Raw genomic sequence first — 21,835 nt, 5'->3', positions numbered from 1 at the left:
CTACATCTCTGGTTTTTGGGCCCATGTTCCCGGGCACAGAGAAGTTGGATGCATTCTTTTGTATGATAAAGTTTTAACTTGAATTTGTAGAATGTTACTGTGTTCACTGACAGTAGTATCCTGTTTTGTAATGCAGTACTTTTAAGAGCTTCAAGATCACAGCTTTTCAGTTTTGGTTTTTATCCTTAAAGACAAGTTCAGATTCCCCAAATCTTTATATTGACTGATTGACAGATTAAATGATTGATTGTATTATGAATGATTAAATCCCCTTTTTTTCCTGGCAATTTCACACTCATGAATGGTATTCTTAAACTGCTGGACCATTTCCTCCAACAGTCTTTTAAAGTGAAAATTTTTTCTGTAAGATCTTCTTTGTATTCCAAATCATACTACTAATTTTTAAATGTTGCCCTTGTTCTTTTTTTCTTGTTTATTACAGAATTCAAATGATCTAAAAATCATCACTTTCTGTTTTTATTCACTTTTTATGCAAAACATGCTACTTTCTTAGATTTAGCATTGTAATATTTTACGTATCCATTCGATCATATCAAATATAATCTATAAACTACCACCTTTTTAACAGGCAACGTGAAGTGTTTGCTAAAGACGTACTTGTTTTAAAATGGAAAGATTATCTAGAATGGATGAGTAATTGGATCCATTTGCACATAAAGTATAGACACTCTACACAAAGACATTTAATTTCTTTATTAATTTTGTAAATGTTGAGCTGGTGTACAGAGTAAATTGTCAATAGATGTTCTTGGATTTTGGATTAAAAGGCTTTTTACATTGAATATTTTAAATCTATGTTCGACTCTCCATGACAATAAAAAAAAGCAAACAAAACAAGTTAAAATACCCACAAGACCCCTATTTATCCCCAGGTTGCAGGCATTACCCAGAACTCAACAGTCTGTTGGTAGCTACAGCTGTATGATGCTAAAAGTACATCCATAACATAAGTAGAATCCCAGTTGACAAGTAAGGGTGCATAGCATTCTAAGTAAATATATATATTTTTATATACTTTATATATATAGTTATATATATATAACTTTATATATATATATATATGTATGTATATATATATATATATATATATATATGTATAGCTATATATAGTCTTTTATGTTAAAAACATTTTCTGTGCATGTGTGCAATTGCATTCCTTAGTATCGAGTAATATGCTATTGCGTTAATAATGTCTTCAATCCATTCTAAAGGAATATACAAGTGTTCTCTAGTTTTTGCAAGAGTTAATATTTTTGCATGAACTTGGTGCATGGCATCGTCTCAGTAGTCCCTCAGTGCTGGCTCTCCAGTTTTCACTTCCCTGACGAAACCACAAGGCCGTCTGATTGCACTTGGACTCCTTTATTTTCAAACTGTCACCATGTGGAAGCCTTAGAACTGGCTCAGTTTCATATTTGGTAAGAGGGCAGAAAAAGATTGTGGGTGGGCTGTGTTGAGGAAAAATGCTTGCCACCTTGAAACCACTTGGCCTCCCCAGATTTCCCATCTAACTATAAATTCCTCTCACTTATTGTATTTTTTATTTTTTATTTTTCATTTTATCTGATTCTCCTCAAACTAACTCTGACATCAGCAGCTGATTTATAAACATCCACTGCTTTAGAAACCAAGCTAATAGTACCATATACGCTTAAAGTATAGAATACCTTTTCAGTCAAATATTGAATAAATACCTAAATAAATATGCTTTTGAAATTAATAGGCATGGCTATAAAATAAACCCTAAAATGAGCTACTGAGGTAAATACAAATATAGAGATTATCTGGTATAGTTAAATTAATTCATTTAAGGAGTTTTCATTTCCTAATGCCATGTTTATTTCACTATTCTTTTTATTTACACTTCCTGTGTACAAATGAAGGGAGATGGCTAACTGAGTGAGCTGGATAAAAATGCAGCACCAGTTTCCATCACTTAGCAAGACTGGCGCTAGATTTGATCCTCACTGAAATCCAAGCCAATCTGTCCATGGTGCTGTAGTTTGCCACCACTGCCTCTTCATTTAGACATATTTGATAAAAAATAAACATTACATTAGAAAAAGTTCCCTAAATTGACATCTAACCTTTGCGGTTATTAAGTGAGACAATAAAACAGAAATAATATCTGATGAAAGGTTATTTGTCAGTATATCTTAACCATGTTGAGGCTTTGCTCTTAAAAACTCTCCTCTGTGTATGTTTGTGATGAAATGAGTAATGAAGTCATTCATATGAGAATTTACAGCAGATATTAAGTTGAAACAACAGAGTAGATACCTTATTATCTACTGGAACACAGAGCCAACATGTTTGACTACTTCATAACAAGACTCACAGTATACCAAGACTTTACATTCATCATCTCTGGCTGTGAAGCCTTACTAAACACTTATTGATGGGTGCTTATTGCAACATTGTTGTGGCTTATATAAATTTTTCTAATAAAGAATTTCATGTCTGATGCAGCATCTGAAATAAATGCATGTAGATAATTGATATAATGTGAGATGGCACACATATTGAGGTAAATCAACTTTTAAAAATATGTGATTTAGACGTACACACACATCGTCTTTGCCCAGTATTACTTTCCTCTAGTGATATTATAACAACTTTGACATGTCCCATTATCCAGGACTGAACATGTGATTTTAAAATCATACACACATGCACACTCAGACACATACACACACACACACACACACACAAAACAAGATTTCTTTCACGGTGTAAATAAATGTAATTAAGGTTTCAAAACTGAACAAAAAAGGTTCAAAGCCGTCTGAACACACCTACATTCCCAGATGAATAATAAAATCAAACACGGGCCACTTCACAGATGGGATGGTTGATGTAATGTCATATAGATGAAACAATAGTTTTTCTTTTTTGATGTGAGATGTTTATGTACTGACATCATTTCCGAGAAGAGTGAGGAGGAGTCTAAAGCTGTGATTAACAGACTGAAAGTCTGAGTTTCGGAAGAACGTAAACTATGATCCCTCATTTGTCACATGCTCACAGACAACCCTTTCCTTGTGTAAGCAGTTATTGCTTATTCTGAAGTACAGTTAAGACAGTAAATCATGACAAAGAAAAACTCTCAATTAAAGAGTAAAACGAGACATGCTTCGGGACGAGCCAGGCTCACAGTTACGGGTCAGTATTACAGTTTCTCATCACAGTGATTGGTGACTGCCTTTGCTACACTCCAAAGAACTGCCAAAGAGACAAACATCAGAGCTCAACACGACCTCGACCCTTGCCACGACATTCTCCAGCCTACAAATTCATCTTTTGCCCAGTCGAACCAGTGCTACAATATTTCCAGCGTTTCAGCTACCTCATCAAGTGACATCTTCAGGTGTTGGAGAGATGATTTATAAGTGCACCTTGTGTGATGGTGTCAAATACTGCATGATGAGGTCAACGGACACAGCTGTAGGCTGAAGGTGGGATCCTTCCCCCTGCTGGAGGAGGACAGGATTGCTACATCTACTGAGAGAGTGACTGCAGGGTTGAGGGGATGAACAGGGATGTCAGATGAAGGGTTCAGACAGACATCTTATAAACACAAATCTCACAAGACTTCGGCCCAGTGAGGGCAAGAAAAGGCAGAGGAGTGGGATGGTAGATTAGTTCAATCTCTCATCATAATCCCTTACTTAAATCTCTAATCGCCAACTTCTTCTCAAGGTAAAAACACTCGGAGAGAAAAGCTGAGGCAGTTTTCTGCAGTAAACCTGCCTCTCAAAGCTCAAAAACCCTGCAGGACAGTAAATGACACTGTCTCACCTCTACAGTTTTACATGTTAAAGCAAAAGATGAGAGCACGTGAGAAGCACAAAGAAACAACCACATAAATCCAACATTTAAAACAGGCAGAGCGACACAACATTTGAATGTTCTTGTACCCACAAAGATCTCAGAATATATAGAATAATATATAGGTCCTGACAAACAAACCGAACATGAAAACAAGGAGGAATTTCTTATGTACCTGAAACAGCAGCGTCAGCGGCATCGCATAGGGATTGTATAACATAAACAACAGACGTAACACACAGTCACGTAGAGCATTTCAGTGCATATAATATTATGTACAACACTGATATCATTAGGTAATAAGTGTAGCTTCACTGGACTCAGAGAGCACTGGGACGGGTGTAAAACCAGTTTGTGTGGCATGGAGGAGAGAAACAACCTGTTGCCTAGATATGATGTATTTCTCAGTTTTTCAGTCTTATTTTTAAACTGTTTTTATTCTTATGCTGATTGATAAACGTTTCCCCGTTAGTTTAAAAAATGGGTCAGTGTTTGACCAAATCTTGCATGCCTGTCCCATCCCAGCCCTTTTACCCACCCCAGTAATACCTCAGTACTTGTAGTTAAAGACAGGCCATGCGGCAGCAGTCACTCATGCTGATACAGATAACAGGAAGCACATTTTGGTTGCTAGTTTTTTTTTTTCTTGTTGTTTGTTTGGTTTTTGTTTTGTACTAAATCATGCTTCTAGCCTAGTAGTACGTGGTTTCCCCCCCATAGTTTCTTTTAAAAAAACAAAACAAGTTAATAAAAACTACAAGTAGATCTATATCCTTTGTCTTCTGGTGCGTGCTGATTGTTGGCATAGCCACTGTGGTTGTCATTGTGTTGGGGTCTTCATTGCCATTTGTCTGCCTTTTCAGGTGTGGTGTTCCTCCTGTCAGCTGCTGCTGGTCATGTGTCCATGTAGGATGGTTTTGGTGAAGGGGTTGAATCCTGTGGAGAACTCTGCAGAGAGAAAGAAATACACTAATTTGGATTCAATACACACATTTTATTTCTCTTTGCAACAGGTGGCATGCAAGCTGAAACAAGTTGAAGCATATATGAATATTTTTGAGTAACTTATATGACTCTTGATACAAATGCCCACATTCAAAATAAGATTTAATTGATCCTGTCATATCACACAAATGATTAGCTTTTTGAAATATAAAATCTTTATTGATCACTAACACACATATACCACATTTGTTCTGCCAGAGCAAAAGCAAAAATGGTTGGCAAAAGTGGTTAAACATGCAGCAGTGAGTCACTTTAAATGTCAGTAATTTTGGGAATGTCATGGCTTTTTCCTTTAGAAAGGGCATGTCATGCTTACACACACCAAACACACACATACAGACACACTGAGGGGGCTCAAATTCTCTGGACAACTGGCCTCTCAGCTTTGTCCTTGAGACATGTCACTGCAAGATCCATCTTGGTTGTTGGTTTTGCTGATCCCACACTGTGCCAACCTTTGTCACATGCATGAATGAAAATAACTGACCCAATACAACTTAGTACAGCTTCCATGGCCTCTTTGGATCTTTGAACCATGGAATTATATTTGTGTATATTTGTTTTTTGTAAGATGGACTTATTTTTTCTGCAATGATGATTATAACGATAATAATTATAAAGTTCAATTAAGCAAACATAAACCATATTCTGTGTCCATAAGCTTTATTTATTCACAAATATAACCCCATGCTTTATTTTAAACATGACAAAGCACTTGCAGAAGCAGTTGCATTATCTATTGTATTCAGGTTGGAAATTACTGGAACATTACAGTGAGAGTCATCTTGCTATCTTCTCACTCCATAATGAGTGAATTAATACTGATGAAAATTATCTCAATCCAGAAAAGATTTGCCACTAGTTCATAAGTTGTTATTCCAGTATTTAGGATTTCAAGATCCTTTTCTTATATTTCTGTACTATCCGTTTAGTTAATAGTTTATGTGTAATTTTTCTATGCCAGCCACACATTACATATCATTATTAGTTTATTAAAAGTACATTCAGATGCATTTAATCCAGAGAGACTGGATTAAATGGTTTTGCCCAAAGGTCAGATGAGGCAAGGTGGGTCAGTCCCATACCTGCGGGGACGCAGCCCTCAGTCTGCCTCACTGCTTAACTCTCCGCAGACTGGCACATTTCACTATCTGAGCACCTTTCTTCACATCCACAGAATCGGGCTACAGCGTGGGGAGGGGAAAAGGGAGTCGACAGCAGAGGAGGTTCAAGGGTTCAGAAGAGATGGTGATGACAGGAGCAAGAGGTTGAGGGTATATTAGTAAAGAAGACGGAAATAGAAGCAGGGAGAGATGAGAAGGAAAGACAGGAATACATCAGCAGACAAAGGAAATGGCATAGGGAAACAGAGGAAAAACAAACAGGAAAACAAAACATAAAATGTAACAGAAATGTGGAGAAGTGAATGAGAAGAAAGAAAGAAATAATATATGAACAGTCAAGCAAGGACAGAAGGGATGGTTTGGCAGTGGGAAAGACAGGTGAGCCTATTTGTGGTTCAGAAAAGTGTCAAATAGTATTTTGGTTTTTGAACAATGCATGTAAATTTCACCAACAAATCTGAAGCATCATTTCCATTTAAAACTATTCAATTACTGCAAATAATATTTGACCCAGTTCTGATTTAGTGTTGGTTTGAGTGATTAGGCACACAGAAGTCACAGTTGAAGGACTGTAAGCTTTAATGAAGGCAACAAACAGAAGAATCACTCATTGAGGTAACCAGTGAAAGAAGAAATCTGAAAATATGACACCTGCAAGGAGCCACAATCATTTCATTCATTAATGTCTGAGACACAAACATCTGAGGTGCTGGCATGACTTAGTGATGAGAAAGATGATAAAACTCTTAATGAGTTGATGAACAAGAGCCCCTTTATCAAATAAGAACACCAAAGCAGAACTGTCTTCTTCTTAAATGCAGATGATAAGTATGACACAGGAACATGGAAAGAGATTTATGTTACAGAAAGTAAGCATGTATGTAACCAAACACACGTGTCTCTATCTTCTCTGGTAACGTGATTCTGACAAACATTGAAACAGGTCTATTGATCTGAAAGTTGCCAGATCTTTTAAAACAAAGCGTGGTCATGCACTTATGCAAAGACTATGAAGGAGTGCCTGTAAATCTACATTCAAGCTTAACGGTTAGCTTTTACAATATTCGCTGCAATCTAGCTTCTTCTTTTATTTCATACCAATCAGGACCTCATCACATGGTTTTCAACTGTTTGATCTCATATAATTCAAACTATTTCAGCTCTGAGGCCTCACTGCATACCCTGCAGCTAGTAATGGGAGCCTCAGGTGAGACACACAGGTGCCTGCAGATCAGAAGCCCACCTTGCTGCTGTCCCGACCCAGGATGGCGTAGCTCATGTACTGCTCAGCATCACCCTCCAGCTCGTTCGCATCTTGCAGAGAACCCTCCACGCTCAACTCCTGAACCACCTCCTCATCTGAACCCTTTCCTCTGCGCACAACCTTCCGCACAATCTATCGCACATGCATACATTCACACACAGCAGGGTGGAGGAGAGCGATGGGTGAGTGGGAGAGAGAGAGAGAGAGGAAGGGGGGGAGGGTGAGGCAGTGAAAAGGTGAGGAGGTGTTTATGGAAAGAAAGTTGTATTTGAAAAATAAAATATATCTGTTTTGTAACGGTCAATATGATGAAGAGTTTTATGATTATTAGTTTAATAATCATTCTTTGAGGGGATACTGAGTGAGCAGTGTGACACTAAAATAATTTAATGAAAAAAACAAACAAACAAACAAAAAAACAAAACAAAAACAAATCAAAAACAATACATTTAATTTGAGGACATTTTTCAAAAACACTGACCTTTTTTGTGACAATGTTTCCATGTTCATCTGTGAAATGTTCCTCGCTTACTTGCTCCCCAGGAATATCTTCAACCTCATCGCCCTGTGAATAACAAAAGCATTAACCACTTAACGGTGAACCAATCCCGCTTGATACAATACCAGGTGATTTTAGCAATTCATCCACCCTAAAAGCCTCCTTTGCTGTATTTCTTATGTCATAAAGAACCAGTTGTTCAGTGGGTGACAGATCTGGACAATCACAAAGGCCAATTAAGCCATTTAACTCTGGAGCCATGCTGTTGTAATATGTGCAGGATGTGGTTTTACTGTGTCTTGCTGGAATAAGAAAGACTTTCTCTTAAAAAGCTGTTCTCTGAATGGCAGCATATATTCCTCTAAAACCTGTAAATATGGCTCTGCATCAATGGGGCTTTCAGAGATGTACAAAGTACCCAGGGCTTGTTCACTAATGCACGCTCATATCAACACACATGCTGCTGTTGAGTTGTTAGCTGATGCAGTCCAAATATGTGTAACTACAAAAAAGTTTAAAGACAAGCAGGAGAGGAGCAACGTGGATGTTTGTTTTGAGGACAGACCTAATCCAGATCTCTACGATGCATGACTTGTTTTGATGCTACTGACCCAGAAGTTTAAGTGTAAGTGGAAACATGTGCATCTACAGAATCACAACTGGTTTACACACAAAAATGGAAATCATATACCCAGCCTTTGCCTTTCTAAAATGTTCTTTTAACATCTAATCATATCACAGTTGCCATTGACGTTTAGAATATTTTAGTGACAGATGTTTCATTAGATACATTTTTAGTATTGCACAGATTTTCCAGTCTTTCATTGGCCCTTTTCCAATTTGTTTCATGTGTGTTGGTGAAAGCAAATACTTGTTTTTAGCTGTAGGACATCTTAGTTTCAACATTTTATGCAAGTTATTTCTGTTTCAATGCATTCTGTTTATTCTACTTTTACAGAGCACTACATCTCCATATGAAACATGGGTGTATTTGTCACTGTAATTGTTTCTCCACTAAGAAGAAACGCAGTGGAGAAACAGTAGATGTTTGAGGGGTTAGAGGGCTTTTATGTGGGAGCAACTGGAATCTTTAGTGCTCACTAATGTTTCTGTAGGCACTTGTAATTACTCTATATGAAGGTCATGATAATACAGTTATAACCATTGATAATCTACAGTGTGTCTACATGGCTATTTTTGTGTCAGAATGATGCTTGTAGCTGCAGAAGTCAAGAGAAAGCTGAGCTGGAGAAGTCCTGAATTAAAGAACAAAATTTTAGATTTAGATGTGTTTTTGGTAAGGTGCCAGTTGAAAGCTGGTCCAAATTTATTGAGCTGAAGACAGTTTTTCTACATTTATAACACTTTATGCTAACTTTAGCCACAAGTACTCTGAAGTCACAGAATTAAATATCACTAATTGTCCAAGGATATACAACATTTTCTTGTGCACTGTGTCCTTAACTAATCCTCACTGCAATTTTCCTCAATCTTCCTCCCCTTAACTGCAATGAGACATGTTAAATCATTTTTTCATATTTCCACAAACCTTCCATTTCAGGATTTAATTAAAAACACTGCATTCTTCAAACAATATTCCCTCCCGCTCTTTGCTAATAAATCTTTTCTTCAAATTTGACTCGACTCTCCTATGCCTCTCTCTTTGTACCTTAAGAATGACTCTGCGGCGGACCACCCTAGTGGTCACGTTCTCCTCTTCGTCGGCTACTCCTTCAACTTCACCGAGCTCATGGTCCAGCTGAGTGTGTATGTAGGTAAGCACGGACCGCACAGAGCCGCTGGCTATATGGAGGACATTTTGACAGCTGATTACCAGAAAAGCCAGCAACACGAAGCTGAAGAGGAGTTCAGTCACCAGGGCCCACATTCCCCCAATTTAATCCCCGGCAAATCACCACACTTTGTGCGACTGCTGCAGCTTCGACCCGTCAGCCTTCAGTGACTCCTGTTTCCCACACGGCCCTTCTCTCAGCTCAGAAAGAAGGTAACAGCTGCAGCCACCTGCCTTGGGTCCCCGATTCAGTCAAAGTGGTGCTATGTTTTTCAGATCATATCTGTCCTCTATGAGCTGGGGCAGTGGGCCCTTCTGATCAACTCTTTATTCCTTCTCCTTCCTCAGATCAGGATCAGCCAGTTAAAGATGTCCAAAAGCAACTTTGGGAGACTTCTATTCACACCTCTCTTGCAATCTGACCATGTGATCTGTGGTCTTTAAATACTCCTAGCTACTCCTGCATAGCTTTCTGTGTGCTGCAGAAAGGCACCACTGACTTTGCCTATTACTTTAACTAAATAATACTTGTCATTCTTATGATGCACACGGCCAGAAGAACAGTCATCTCACTAAACACAATTCTGCAACCTCCAAATGAAGTGGGTCACAGTTAGAAACATGCTATATCAAATCCACAACGGTCCTAAATGTAACTATATTTTCACTGACACACTTTCATGGCTACTGTCCTTTACAGTATGATGTATCTGTGTTGTGCCAGAAAAGTTAACATGTGGGAATGACCGGGGTGAGGATCATGTAACATGAGAGGGAGAGTGAGAATGGTTTCTATATTTGTCTGGACATGCTGTTTGTGCCCATCTTGGGCCCTACACCCTGTGTGTGTGTGTTTGTGTGTAGCTGTATTTAATGTTTGCTGTACAGAATCCATTGTGCATAATATAATGTTGATTTGAATTTTAAGTCTCTTTTCAAGGCGTTACTTCTTAGGGAGACATAGGAAATCAATACATAAAATGCACCACACTTCTGAATTACCATCAACTGTGTGGTATTATATCTGCCAAAACAGCCTAGAGAGATGGTTGGAGCTGGACTCTCCAAAAATAATAATAAAAAAAATACATGCAGTTTTTTTTCTTGTGATGTAAGTACAAAAAAAAAAAAAGACGTCTCTTTCTCTATTGTCAGAGGCAGCACTGGTTACCCTCACATTATTAGTGAGGTACATTTCAAAGATCTCTTACAGAAACAATCCTGCAGACTTCAACAGCATAAGGAATGGCCTTAGACAATCCTGCAGGCTGTGGTGGACCATCATTTCTGATAAGTGTGACTTTATTATACTATATTTGGCTGGACCACAGGTGGCAGCCCTACACAGCAGAGCAGAGTGATCTACTAATCACCTTAACCTTATCTGATGCAGATTATCTGTAGGTTCTCCCTGTCAGCTTTAGGAGCTCAGATGATTTTTTTATTTTTATTATACAAGACATTCATAGTCATTATTGTCACCTGTCAAATTTGATCTTTATTGGAATGAATTTCATTTTGCAGTGAACAATATTGCAGGTAATGTAAACATGGTTGTTGTTGGGTTTTGTCCAGTACAAAAGGAGCTTAACCAGTTAAATGTAGATACAGTAAAGATTAAACCCAGGCAGATTAATCAAATTTTGCCAGCCGTGTGCTTGTGTAGATGCCAGTTCATGTAATTGCAAAATTTTGGTCCAGAAATATTTCAATTGTTGGATAAATAGTCTTGAAATTTGTACAGACATTTGCTGACTTTTGCTGTGAGAGTGACTCACCTGGCCCTTTATGCGCACATCATCCCAGGCTCTCAGCTCTGGCACCCTGTGTGGAAATCCCAAACCCTTCTCAAATGGCTGGGTACCTCGGAAGTGCCCCCGCAAGATCTCTGAATGCCCCATGTCTCTCACAGGCTGAAGCAAGGCCTCCTGGGATACCCGGGATTGGTCTCCATCCACAGCATTACGCACTGTTGAAATCATGGTCTCCACTGCCTGCCTAGATTTAGACTGGGTCCCTACCCAAGCCTGAGTCGGGTCAGTGACGGGGACCCACCCTGGGCCTGTCTGTTCCTGCAGGTAGGAAAGGAAAGAGCCTCCACCACCTCCGTTTCCAACATTACCTGACCTGAAAGGAGATCAGTGGATAAATGAGGAGGAAGTCCATGCAGTATTCATGTTTACTTAGAAAATTAAAAACAGAACCCTTTGGTGGACACTTCTTCCTCATAAAATTGGGACTGATGTACAACAATGTAAAATGGGATTGCTTGTTTTAATGTGACTTTGCAAAACCAATGAGGCATCCAGAGGTCCTACTAACCTGTCTCCATTCCGATCTGCAACACAGCTCAGACCAGGTGACTCACTCAACCGAGCATACACCCTTTGCTGTCCTGCAACAAGAGAAAGTCCTTCCTCTGAACCCGTCCCGCCTTCTCCTCCTCCTCCTCCAGCTCCGTCACCGCCAGTTGTATTTGTGACAGCTGATGCCTCTGAACTTGCCTCTGACCCCTGACCATTGTTCATCCCGTTAAGATTGATCCCAGAAATGGTGCCCCCAAGTGAGGCTGGTGTGGTGGTGCTGAGTGAGTCAACTCCCATCTCTGAATCGTCTTCTGGCAGCTCAATAGAGCCACTCAGCATCCCACCCCCTCCACTGGCTGCGCTGGCCTGACTGACCGGCCGGCCCAGACTTCCATATGGCAATCCCAGCAGACCTTCTGAGTCATCAGCATTGCTACACTCCAGTGAGGAGTCCTCCACAGGCACCAAAGAGGGACTGTTACCAGAGGGCCACACCTGTACATCGGACATCTCCATCAGGGTGTCTTCTTCTGTGGTGGCAATGGGTGCGCAGTCCATACTGGAGACTTCCTGCCAGTAAGGCTCAGCACCCAGCGGGGAGGGCAGGCTGTATTGCATGGACGCCGGTGAGAGGAGCTCTTCTTGCGCAAACCCATAACCTGGAGCGAGACAGAGAGAGGCACACTGACACCCGGCCCCCCCGCCTCGCTCCCCACCTCACCCCACAGCATTGGTGCCCTGGGAGGGGGTAAGTGCCCCTGCCCAGGAGCTGGGCATCTAGGGGAGGAGTAGAGGAGGCTGAAGGGACAAATGGGAGAGGAATGGGGAAGGAAAGAGGGAGGAGGGCCAAGACAATATGAGCTAGAATAAAGGTGCAACTAGCTTAGAGAGCAAGGGTAGCTTTTAGAAGAAGAAGGTTGTCAAGCTCAATCAGCCAGTGCTGACGGTGAGAGCAGCAGCGGCAGCAGCAGCAGACACAACCAGGTGGGCCGTGAGACTGAGACAGGGGTTCAAACCCAGCAGTGACTGATGCTGCTCTGCTGGCTGCCACCTGCAGGGAGACGGAGAGGGGTTACTGACACCTGTCCAGCAGGGACACACACTCTTGGTCTCATACTAACCCGCACATACACTCACATTCAGAGATGCATGCATTCAAGTTCTCTCAGAAACAGGCAAGTTAATATTGTTGTCAGGCTCAATAGCATGCACGCAAGCAATCTCATTTTCTCTTCACACCCAAGTGCACACACAGACACATACATTCAGCAGCTTACTCCATAAAGCTGCTGGTTCTCTCACTGATTTATAAATTTAATATGATGCTTTCAATATATCTCTATATTGTTATATATGCAAACACAGTTACAGAAGAATTTTCCTTTGTTGAACAAGCCTCATGGTTGCTGCCTTAAACAAAATGTTGAATTAGTATTTCAAACCCACTTATAACATTTGGTGAAACTGCACGTTGTCAATGTGCTGTGGACTCAGGTCACTCCTACAGATGCTATTTGAACACTCTTGCACAACTGGACCTGGTATGACAGTACACAATGTCACAGCAGCAGTTGGGATTTTTTAAAATAGAGATGATAACTGCACATCCTCAAGAAAGAAAGAAAGATACGATTTTAGACAAAAAGGAGCGCCCTCTACCTCTGCAAATATTATATTTTGAAAACAAATACAAATAAAGTTAAAATAAAAAAAGTGAAATGTTATATTATGTCTTGTAACTTGACCACACTACATGAATTGTTCTATAAATGAGCCCTTTTTGGAAATTCTATGAATATTCAAGCAAGAATGTGATGTTAAACAAAGTGAGCATGACTGTGACACCTCAGGACATAAGACTAAAAAGTGCTTCTACTGGAGGATAAATCAGGAGTGGTCCAGAGAACACAGTACAGAATACATAAGGCTGACTGTGTATGAATACTGCATAGCAATAAAAACACTGTGCAGACCACAGGGTGTAACTTGATTCATGGGTGGCAGTAGGCTACTGCTGAGAGTGGAGGAGATATTTGAGACATCAAAAGGCAAAAACGACCTCCTAGTCCTACTTTCTGAATTACCCTCCGACTGCTGTCAGTCAGTACAAACTAACAATTTCCAATATATTTTCTTAGTACTAATGTGCTTTGTCTAATGTAATAGCAGCAATATATTTGAGTCTCTTCGTGGTCAACGTTGACAAATTAGAATTTATTTTTGAACTTCTGTGCACAGTTTAAACTATGGCTTGGTCTTTGACATTCAGTTTAAATTAAAATATGTTATATACAGCTTTCAGAACCACTGAATGTCACACTAGACTAGCAGTATCTCAGAAATGAAAGTTAAAAGCAGAGTCAGCTCACAGGGACTGAAAAAGCATTAAGAAGTCGACAGATTTTAATAATTTTGTCAAATTTTTAGATGTGTTTTGATGAAGGTGAAAACATAAACATCTGCAACATTTACTCCAGTCATCTCGCACAGTTTCCTCCATGAGCTGTAAATATACCCTGTGATTTACACAGCTTTATTTTTGCATCTATTCCTGGCTCCTGTACACCCTACCCTGATAGCAATCTTTTGTATCTTCAGTTGTGATAATACCTCTCAGCACAAGTTATAAAATACGTTATGACCATGGCAACATTTGATGGCAGTATAAACATAAGTGACTGGGGTTGTATTTGTCATTAGTCTGTTCATGAAATTTCTTCTATATCAGGACTTGATGTTTTTGTTTTTGATTATATAAAATAAGAACCTCTTTTGTCAGTATAGATGATAATGAGAAAAATATGTTTGCGAGAGACAAAAAATAAAGAAATGTTAGGGGTGAATATGAAAATTAACTGTCTGATAGCCACCCCATGACTGAATGAAAAACAGTTAGTACACAAAACAAAGCAGTGAAGCTTACATAAAGATACAAGGCAAGAAAATGTACTCTTTTTGCCTGTAAACACACAATTCCATGAATATGAAATCCACAAAGAACTTATAAATATATTAAAGCACAGAAAAGCGCTCACACTGATACACTCACACAGACTGGTTTGACAGCAGTTCACATAAAAAAAAAGAACATTTACAATAAGAGAAGGGACAGATTGACCATCATATATTTTCACACAAAATAAGATGGACAGTTTACATAAGACCAGTGACACACAAAACAACCGTAACATTCATACATGAACAGAGCAGACACAAGTCAAAGTTCTCAAAAAAGGTTTGTCACCTTTTTTAACTCCCCTTGCAACTAATAAGTGAGGAGTAAAAGGGACAGAATACATAGTCGTTCTCACTCTACATGCCATGCAAAGATACATGTCTGTTGGTCAAGCAGCTTTAATGCAGTGTTTGAAGCATTATTTCCAACAAGCTAGTGTTACTGCTGCCCATCATCCCAGTGCCTCCATGCAAACACAGAGGGAGATGAGCAATGGAAGTCTGGTGCACGTGCAGTCATTCAGGAGGGGGAAAAAAGGGAGGGAAAAGAGGGAAAGGACAGAGTGGGGAAAAAAAGAGAAGAGCAGCAAGAGAGAAAGAGGAATATAAACCAGGGTGATGAACACAGACAGAAACAGTGTGAGAAAGGTAGAGAGTGAGGGGTCACCTTCCCCCCTCCCAGTGGGTGCTGAAATCTGCGTGAGGGGTATCTGTCACAGAGCGGACACTTAAAAAGGTGGGGTTTTCAAGAATAAAAATAAAGGCAATGCACCAATTGCAACGAAACAAAGGATAAAAAAAGAAAAAAGCTACAGATATGGGTCAGAGGTCAACATGAGGTCGGCATGAGGTCAGAGTTCGGAGAGGAGTGAGAAGGAGGAAGAGTAGGGCGGCTAGGCTGCAGATGACATGTCCGGAGAAACACAGAGAGGGACAGATTCACAGGGAATGAAAACACGGCTCCCAAAAGGACATTCAGTGCACCAACATTAACCCTAAAGAGACTCAAACATGCAACCACAGGCAGAAAGAATTTAGATGCTCTCATGAGTCTAAAAGAAGAGATGCTTTTCTGTCATGATCTGAGCTTATTTAATTTGTATGAGCAAATCTTAGAGGTGGAACTGATCTATAAATCAAAACTGATCCTGGATATTTTTTAATTTAACAGAAGCTTTTTCCTTTTTTTATCTGAAAAAAAAAAACAAATCACTTTCCTGATCATAAGAAATATGCAGTTTTTTTCAATGCTGCATTCTCATTTTTTAAGCAATGTGACATTTTTGTATGGAAAGTTTCATTGCCAAGCTTGAGATAGTATGATTGACACCACTCCCAAGATACCCCTGTAAATACAAAGCAGCCAGTCTGCTTAACTTAGCACTACGGCTGGAAACATAAAGGAAAAGTTATTATGTCTGAAAATGAAAAAATACGGAAGCTGAGAGTGGCCAGGCTCAACTTTTATTATAATTTTTTTATCGTCATCTCGCAATAACAAGTTAATTTTCTCATTATCTTGAGAAAATAAGTTTCTTTTCTCAAGATACGATGATTAACGTGAGCTCAAAAGTAAGTGTTACTGTGTTTAACCTGATTTTACTGATGAAAATAGACTCCATGACAGCAGCGGAGGGAATCATGGCCTATATGTGTAATTCTGTGAATAATTTTAAAACTTAATAAACATGTCGCAATTTCAGCCTTTGTCATACTTGATAGAAGTAAAATTGGATGTATTGATCAGTGATAGATGTTCCTCGATCTGACGACAGCTTACATCTTTTGCTGGCTTGACTGTACTGAGGCATCCTGGTACAGATGAGCTCTGCTGGGATGCCCCTTGAACAACCAGTTGCCATGTTAGAAGAGAGGATGATGGCTAAGCTCTCTGTGTGGACTTTACATATTCTCTCCCGCTTCCTCCCACAGTTTAAAGACAAGCATGTTGCTGATTTGAGTTTCTAAATTCTGTGTTGGTTCTGTGATGGACGAGGAACAGCTCCAGCCCTCACGTGACCCTGCATTTTAACAATCCGTTATCTCAAGAAAACCAAGTTTGTTTTTTCAAGATAACGAGATAAATTATCTCAATATCACAAGAATACGGTGTTAAAAAAACACCAGAGCCCGGCTGCTCTTGGTTTCTGTATAAGAGTAAACATTTGGATTCATTTTTTTAGTGACCACCTCTAAAATCTAAGATTATGTTTTTGTTGGAGATTTACATAAAGCCCAGATGTAGTCTGGCTGCAGTATTTGTTTCCCCCTGTCTCCAGTTTTTATGCTAAGTGTGTCTTCAGACTTACATGATACCAACATCATTGTCTCATCTAACTTCGGAGAAAAACAAATTAAATCCATGAATTAACCAATGAAACAAACTGGCAAAAACAATACAAAACAAAACAAAACAAAAAAACAAAACAAACAACTATTCTTCAGTGTAAAGAAGTCCAAAAGAAATACCAAGGCAATTTAAGTATTTTAAGTGTGTGGCTTCATTGTTATTTATAGTTTTATAAAGCATTAATAAATAAATGTATTTTCTACTGTTACCTGCACATTCTTTGATCAGATGTGCTTCTAAGATGTCTTACACTGGGTCTGTAGGTCATATACCTCTAGAATTTTATGATCAGTGTAAAATAAACAGCTGGCTCAATATTCATGTATTCAAAGCCACCATGTCAAAGCAGGAACGGCTTTTGGGAGGCAGGTAGCTAGACAGATGGACAGATTGAACACATACGCAGTTATCAGATTCACTGTGGCGGTGATCTGAATGTCTCCCCTTTTCACCCTTTGACCATCATGGTCACAGATGTATGCATAGTTACATCTCTGATTATTACTCCAGTTTTCACAGAGAGGACCTGTCTCCTGTCCGACTAACTCGTCATCTGCACTGAATACAGAGAGGAGAAGCCAGTCCAGGAGGAAGAAGAGCTAACATAAGTCCAGAGGTGAAAATGGAATCAGTATGATGTAGAATATGCATGAGTGAAAGAAACCATGAGGAAAAAGAGTAAAAGACTTTGGACTGACAATTGCTCAGAGGGTCAGATAAATGAGCTTTACTTATAGCCTGTGTGGACTAATCATGTATGACAAAGTGTTATTTAACAAATTATCATGTAAATTAAAATGAATTCAAATTGTAAATGACCCACAAAGGTCTAAAATATCAATTTTATAAGATGACTGATAATTTATTCAAAATTAGTCAAGCAGAAAAAATTGAAAACACCACTAAACTATTCATGATGGAATACTTGATCTGTGTTGAGTGATTATTTCAGTCCTTCATTTAAGTCTCTACAACACCAGTAATCAACCAACATTCAGCATTCAATCCTCATTTTCTGTGAACGTCCTCCTTAAAACCTCATAGCAGTACATAATGTGTGTAGAGTGTAAAATGCATAACCAAAGGCTCTAAAGAAGTTGTGGTACAGTAGGAGTGTCCTGAGTCCAGCTTCATGTTGCTGAGGCAAAATCCTGCAAAAGTTAAACATTTGTGGCAGCTTTCATGGACATAAGAAAGACATGAGGAAAACAGAGAATTCAGAGGGAAACAAACATCACTTGGCAAGAGGGATTTTTAGGGAAAAGGGAGTACAATGGTGCTTGAAAGTTTATGAATAGTTTAGTTTCCTATATTTCTGCAAAAAAAGAAGGAACAAAAGTAAAAAAAAGATCATCATCAGATTTTCACAGTTCTTCAAATAGATTAAAAGAATCCAGTAAAGTGAACCATTATGCTTGGTCATGTCTTATTGAGGAAAATGGTCCAATATTACACATGTGTGAGTGGCAAAAGTATGTTAACCTCTTAGATTAGCAGATGATTTTAAAGATATGTAATACTGAGTTATTTTCCTCAGTAGATAAATCACCAATCAGGATATTTCAGCTAATTTCTCAGCTGGATTCATTCTGAACTTAATAGTCGAATATGAAAATCTGGTGTCATTCATTCAGAAATATAAAATATTCTACAGGGTTCACAAACTTTGAGTACCACTGTATGTTTATTAGAAAAGTGGCTTGGGGTTGAGGCAGAAGGAAAAGAGGGGTGGGCTGCATTGTGGGATCTGGGGAGGGAGCTTACCATTTGTAATACCAGGGGAAAGGTGGTCTCTCTCATTATGTCGGCGTCTGCTGAGATCGCGGGAGCCTTGTCTTTGAGGGGGTTGGCCCTCCAACATATTGATGATGTCCATACGATCAATATTTTTCAGAGCTGTATATAAGCTCTCCACTGCAGAGAAAACACACAAAGAAAAGACTCAAACATGGAGGGCAAAAGAAAAGTAGAAGTTTTCAAGTACACTGATTTGAAATACTAGATAAAAAAGGGAGGAGGAAAAAAAAGTGAGAAATTCACACCATATGTAATTCACTTACTTTTGGCTCTTTTGCCCTCACGAGTGGCCCACAGGTTGAGCAATGCAGAGCTCTGCTCCAACAGGGAGTTTGGATTCTCCACTCGGATCTTATTGATATCATCCACACTGAGCTGAAGTTCACGTGCCAGCTCTGTTTAGAAAATGAGACAGAGGAGATCAAGAAAGAAAGGAAATGTGTATAACATGTCATCCTGTTGTTCTTGAGGGTGGTTCAAGCCTTCACAGAATACTCTCTCTATAAAATAGCTATGGCATCTGGCAGGGAAGCAGAAAATAATTAGTTTCATTGGCTAGGCACCATGTTCTAACTTTGTTTAATCAGCTGCCTCGTGTCAGGTCTGCTTGTCAGACAAAAGATAAACATGGATGGTTCACATGAAAACAGACTTCGTGTACTCTCAGTTTTCACTCACCAGCCCAGCTCAGTCCCAGCTGCTCTGCAATCACAGCCATCTTCAGCTCTGTCCTTTCCATGGCGCTCAGTGATGCTGCAAAATTCAGAGCAACTGAAACTTTAACATCTCCCTCTGTCGATTATAAAGCTGAGATTATCATGGATTCTGAATGTGCTGTACATTAGGTGTTTAAAATCATACAGTGCTTCTATTAAATAATCACCAACTGAAGAAGCAGACATAACTATCGTGTGAGATAAAAGACTCATACCCATAGCAGGCTCATTCAGGGCGCTGTATCGTTCTCTTAAAGCCAGTGGGGTCAGAGTTCGCCTCCGGTCTTCACTCCCAATAATCTGTCAATTGCAAGCAAAAACCTGTAAAGTCAGAATTTTTTACAAATACACTGTATGTGCCTTTGTAAAGCAAGGTTTTAAAGCTTTACCTTAATACATGGAGGCATAGTAATATTGAGGTTGCAGAGCACGTGCTGGCTATCCTCATATTTAGTTGTTTTGCGCAAGAAGGATAAAAATCCAGTTGATTCTTTACTGCTGTCTCTCACCTGAGGTGCACAGATGAACAAACACTAGGCAAATGGAAAAAATGCTCATGTAGAAGCAGTAAGAAAGAAAAGAACATTAATAAAGCCCAATTGTAACACCTTAACAGAGACAGGAAGTCTGTTATCCCTGAAGGCCTGGAAACTAAAGCAGCGAGGCTGCTGTGTGGCCTTCCTCACTGGCACAAGATTCCCTGAACACTCCAGGTGAAGTGGCATCCCCTCCATCACCTGCAATATATGATTTAAGAACTTACCTCAAAGCACTTTTTGCTCCTTATCAACATACTCAACAAGCCTACAGTAATAAGTCTAAGGTATTCATGCATTAGTGAAGAAATACAACCCTGGTATCTGAACTGACCTCTATGTCTCGGCTGCGTGCCACCTCTGTGAAATTCTCGTGTTGTTCCAGAGTTTTATCCATCTTGTCGTCGGTCATACAGTAGCAGCGCAGACGGCCTTCGCGCAGCTCATTCATCTTTGCAAATACCACAAACTTGGCCATGTAGGGTACAGCTGACAGTTCTCTGTAGAGCAGGTTGGCAAAGGAAACTGCCTCAGCTGTCCGAGGACAGTCTGCCAGCCAGAATCTGTGATAAAACAATGGTACGCAATCACAACATTGAACATTAATCTTTTTTTGTCTTCCTTTATTATAGTTGGGCTGTTTTCAGGGATGTTTAAACATAAAATGTGTACTCTGTTCTACAGTATGATGGTTAAAACTGTAAAAGCTGCCATCTGTACTTACCGTGCTGAAACATTGGTTGTGAAGCTGGCACAGTCATTAGCGTACATGAGCTTGGTAGTGCCAGTAATGTCCTCCCATTGGGCTGGAGCTGTACCACCTGGAAGTCAAAAAGGAAGGAAAAGAGCAAAAGCAGAGATCAAAGGTCATGAAGAAGAAGTCTAATGATGGCAATGTTTCTTGTCAGGCATTTGTCAACCCATGTAAATCTGCAGTTTTGCCCCATAAATCCTTCCTTGCCATGAAAGTAAACCCACCCACACACCTCCTGACTGTCATGCAGTACCTATGACAGAGCAGAGCAGACGTAGACTGGTGGTATCGCCCTCCCCCGAATCTCGAGGGCTCTCCCTCCAGGACGGGGGCAGGGGGATACGAAGCCCGATGGGTCGGTGAAACTTGCGCCGCCGAGGCTCCACAGTGACCACGGGGCTAAAGTTTGCTTGATTACCCAGCAGCTTTGCAACCAGCTCATCCGGAACTGGCTGAGCCTGAAGTTGAAAGCAAATGATGGAAAGTAGGAGAACGTAACGAGGGCACAGATTTGATGAGAAAAAAAAAAAAGATGGAAATGATATTTTTTCAAAAAGATGTTGGGATTTTAGGACAGCAAGTAGATTAAAATAAGTGAATAGAAAATGAATTAAAAGAAAGGATGATCAAAAAAGAACAATTAAAGATAAAAAAGAGAAAGAAGCCCACAGTGAGTAAAGTACCTCAGACAAAGCATTTAAAGAGAAAATAGCAACACAAAATGCTTGTATGACTTTAAAATAAATTTTTATTGTAAAATTCAACAATGTATATTAACAAAAAGCTTCTCAAATTGATTAATACAAAATGGATCAAAATGGATAGATTTTAAGGCACTGTGGTTTTACAAGGCCATTCATGACATGTCTACTACAACATAATATTAGT

General features: G+C 39.5%; 1 protein-coding gene across 3 annotated transcripts in view; it reads right to left on the bottom strand.

The window, feature by feature from the left end:
- Positions 1-699: 699 nt before the first annotated feature.
- The window catches only part of ank1a (ankyrin 1, erythrocytic a), a 41,811-nt gene continuing 20,675 nt past the window's right edge, over positions 700-21,835 (bottom strand). Inside the window, exons 30-44 of one of the 3 annotated variants that reach the window (XM_041998303.1) lie at positions 21,201-21,405; positions 20,918-21,014; positions 20,528-20,756; positions 20,266-20,394; positions 20,047-20,166; positions 19,873-19,957; positions 19,620-19,694; positions 19,205-19,336; positions 18,909-19,058; positions 11,856-12,498; positions 11,312-11,660; positions 7,724-7,807; positions 7,222-7,374; positions 5,940-6,038; positions 700-4,797 (exon numbers count right to left, since the gene is read on the bottom strand). In XM_041998303.1, the coding sequence (XP_041854237.1) occupies positions 5,967-6,038; positions 7,222-7,374; positions 7,724-7,807; positions 11,312-11,660; positions 11,856-12,498; positions 18,909-19,058; positions 19,205-19,336; positions 19,620-19,694; positions 19,873-19,957; positions 20,047-20,166; positions 20,266-20,394; positions 20,528-20,756; positions 20,918-21,014; positions 21,201-21,405 (2,523 nt within the window). In that variant the 3' untranslated portion in view covers positions 700-4,797; positions 5,940-5,966. Of the gene's footprint in view, positions 4,798-5,939; positions 6,039-7,209; positions 7,375-7,723; positions 7,808-9,410; positions 10,069-11,311; positions 11,661-11,855; positions 12,499-18,908; positions 19,059-19,204; positions 19,337-19,619; positions 19,695-19,872; positions 19,958-20,046; positions 20,167-20,265; positions 20,395-20,527; positions 20,757-20,917; positions 21,015-21,200; positions 21,406-21,835 lie in introns of those variants that run through there. The other 2 variants (XM_041998301.1, XM_041998302.1) reach the window with 2 other exon arrangements.

This window comes from Melanotaenia boesemani, chromosome 11 (genome assembly GCF_017639745.1).
Source record: "Melanotaenia boesemani isolate fMelBoe1 chromosome 11, fMelBoe1.pri, whole genome shotgun sequence".
NCBI classification, from domain to species: Eukaryota; Metazoa; Chordata; class Actinopteri; order Atheriniformes; family Melanotaeniidae; genus Melanotaenia; species Melanotaenia boesemani.
The sequence above is the reverse complement of the archived record's forward strand: the minus strand, read 5'-3'. Positions and strand labels throughout refer to the sequence as shown.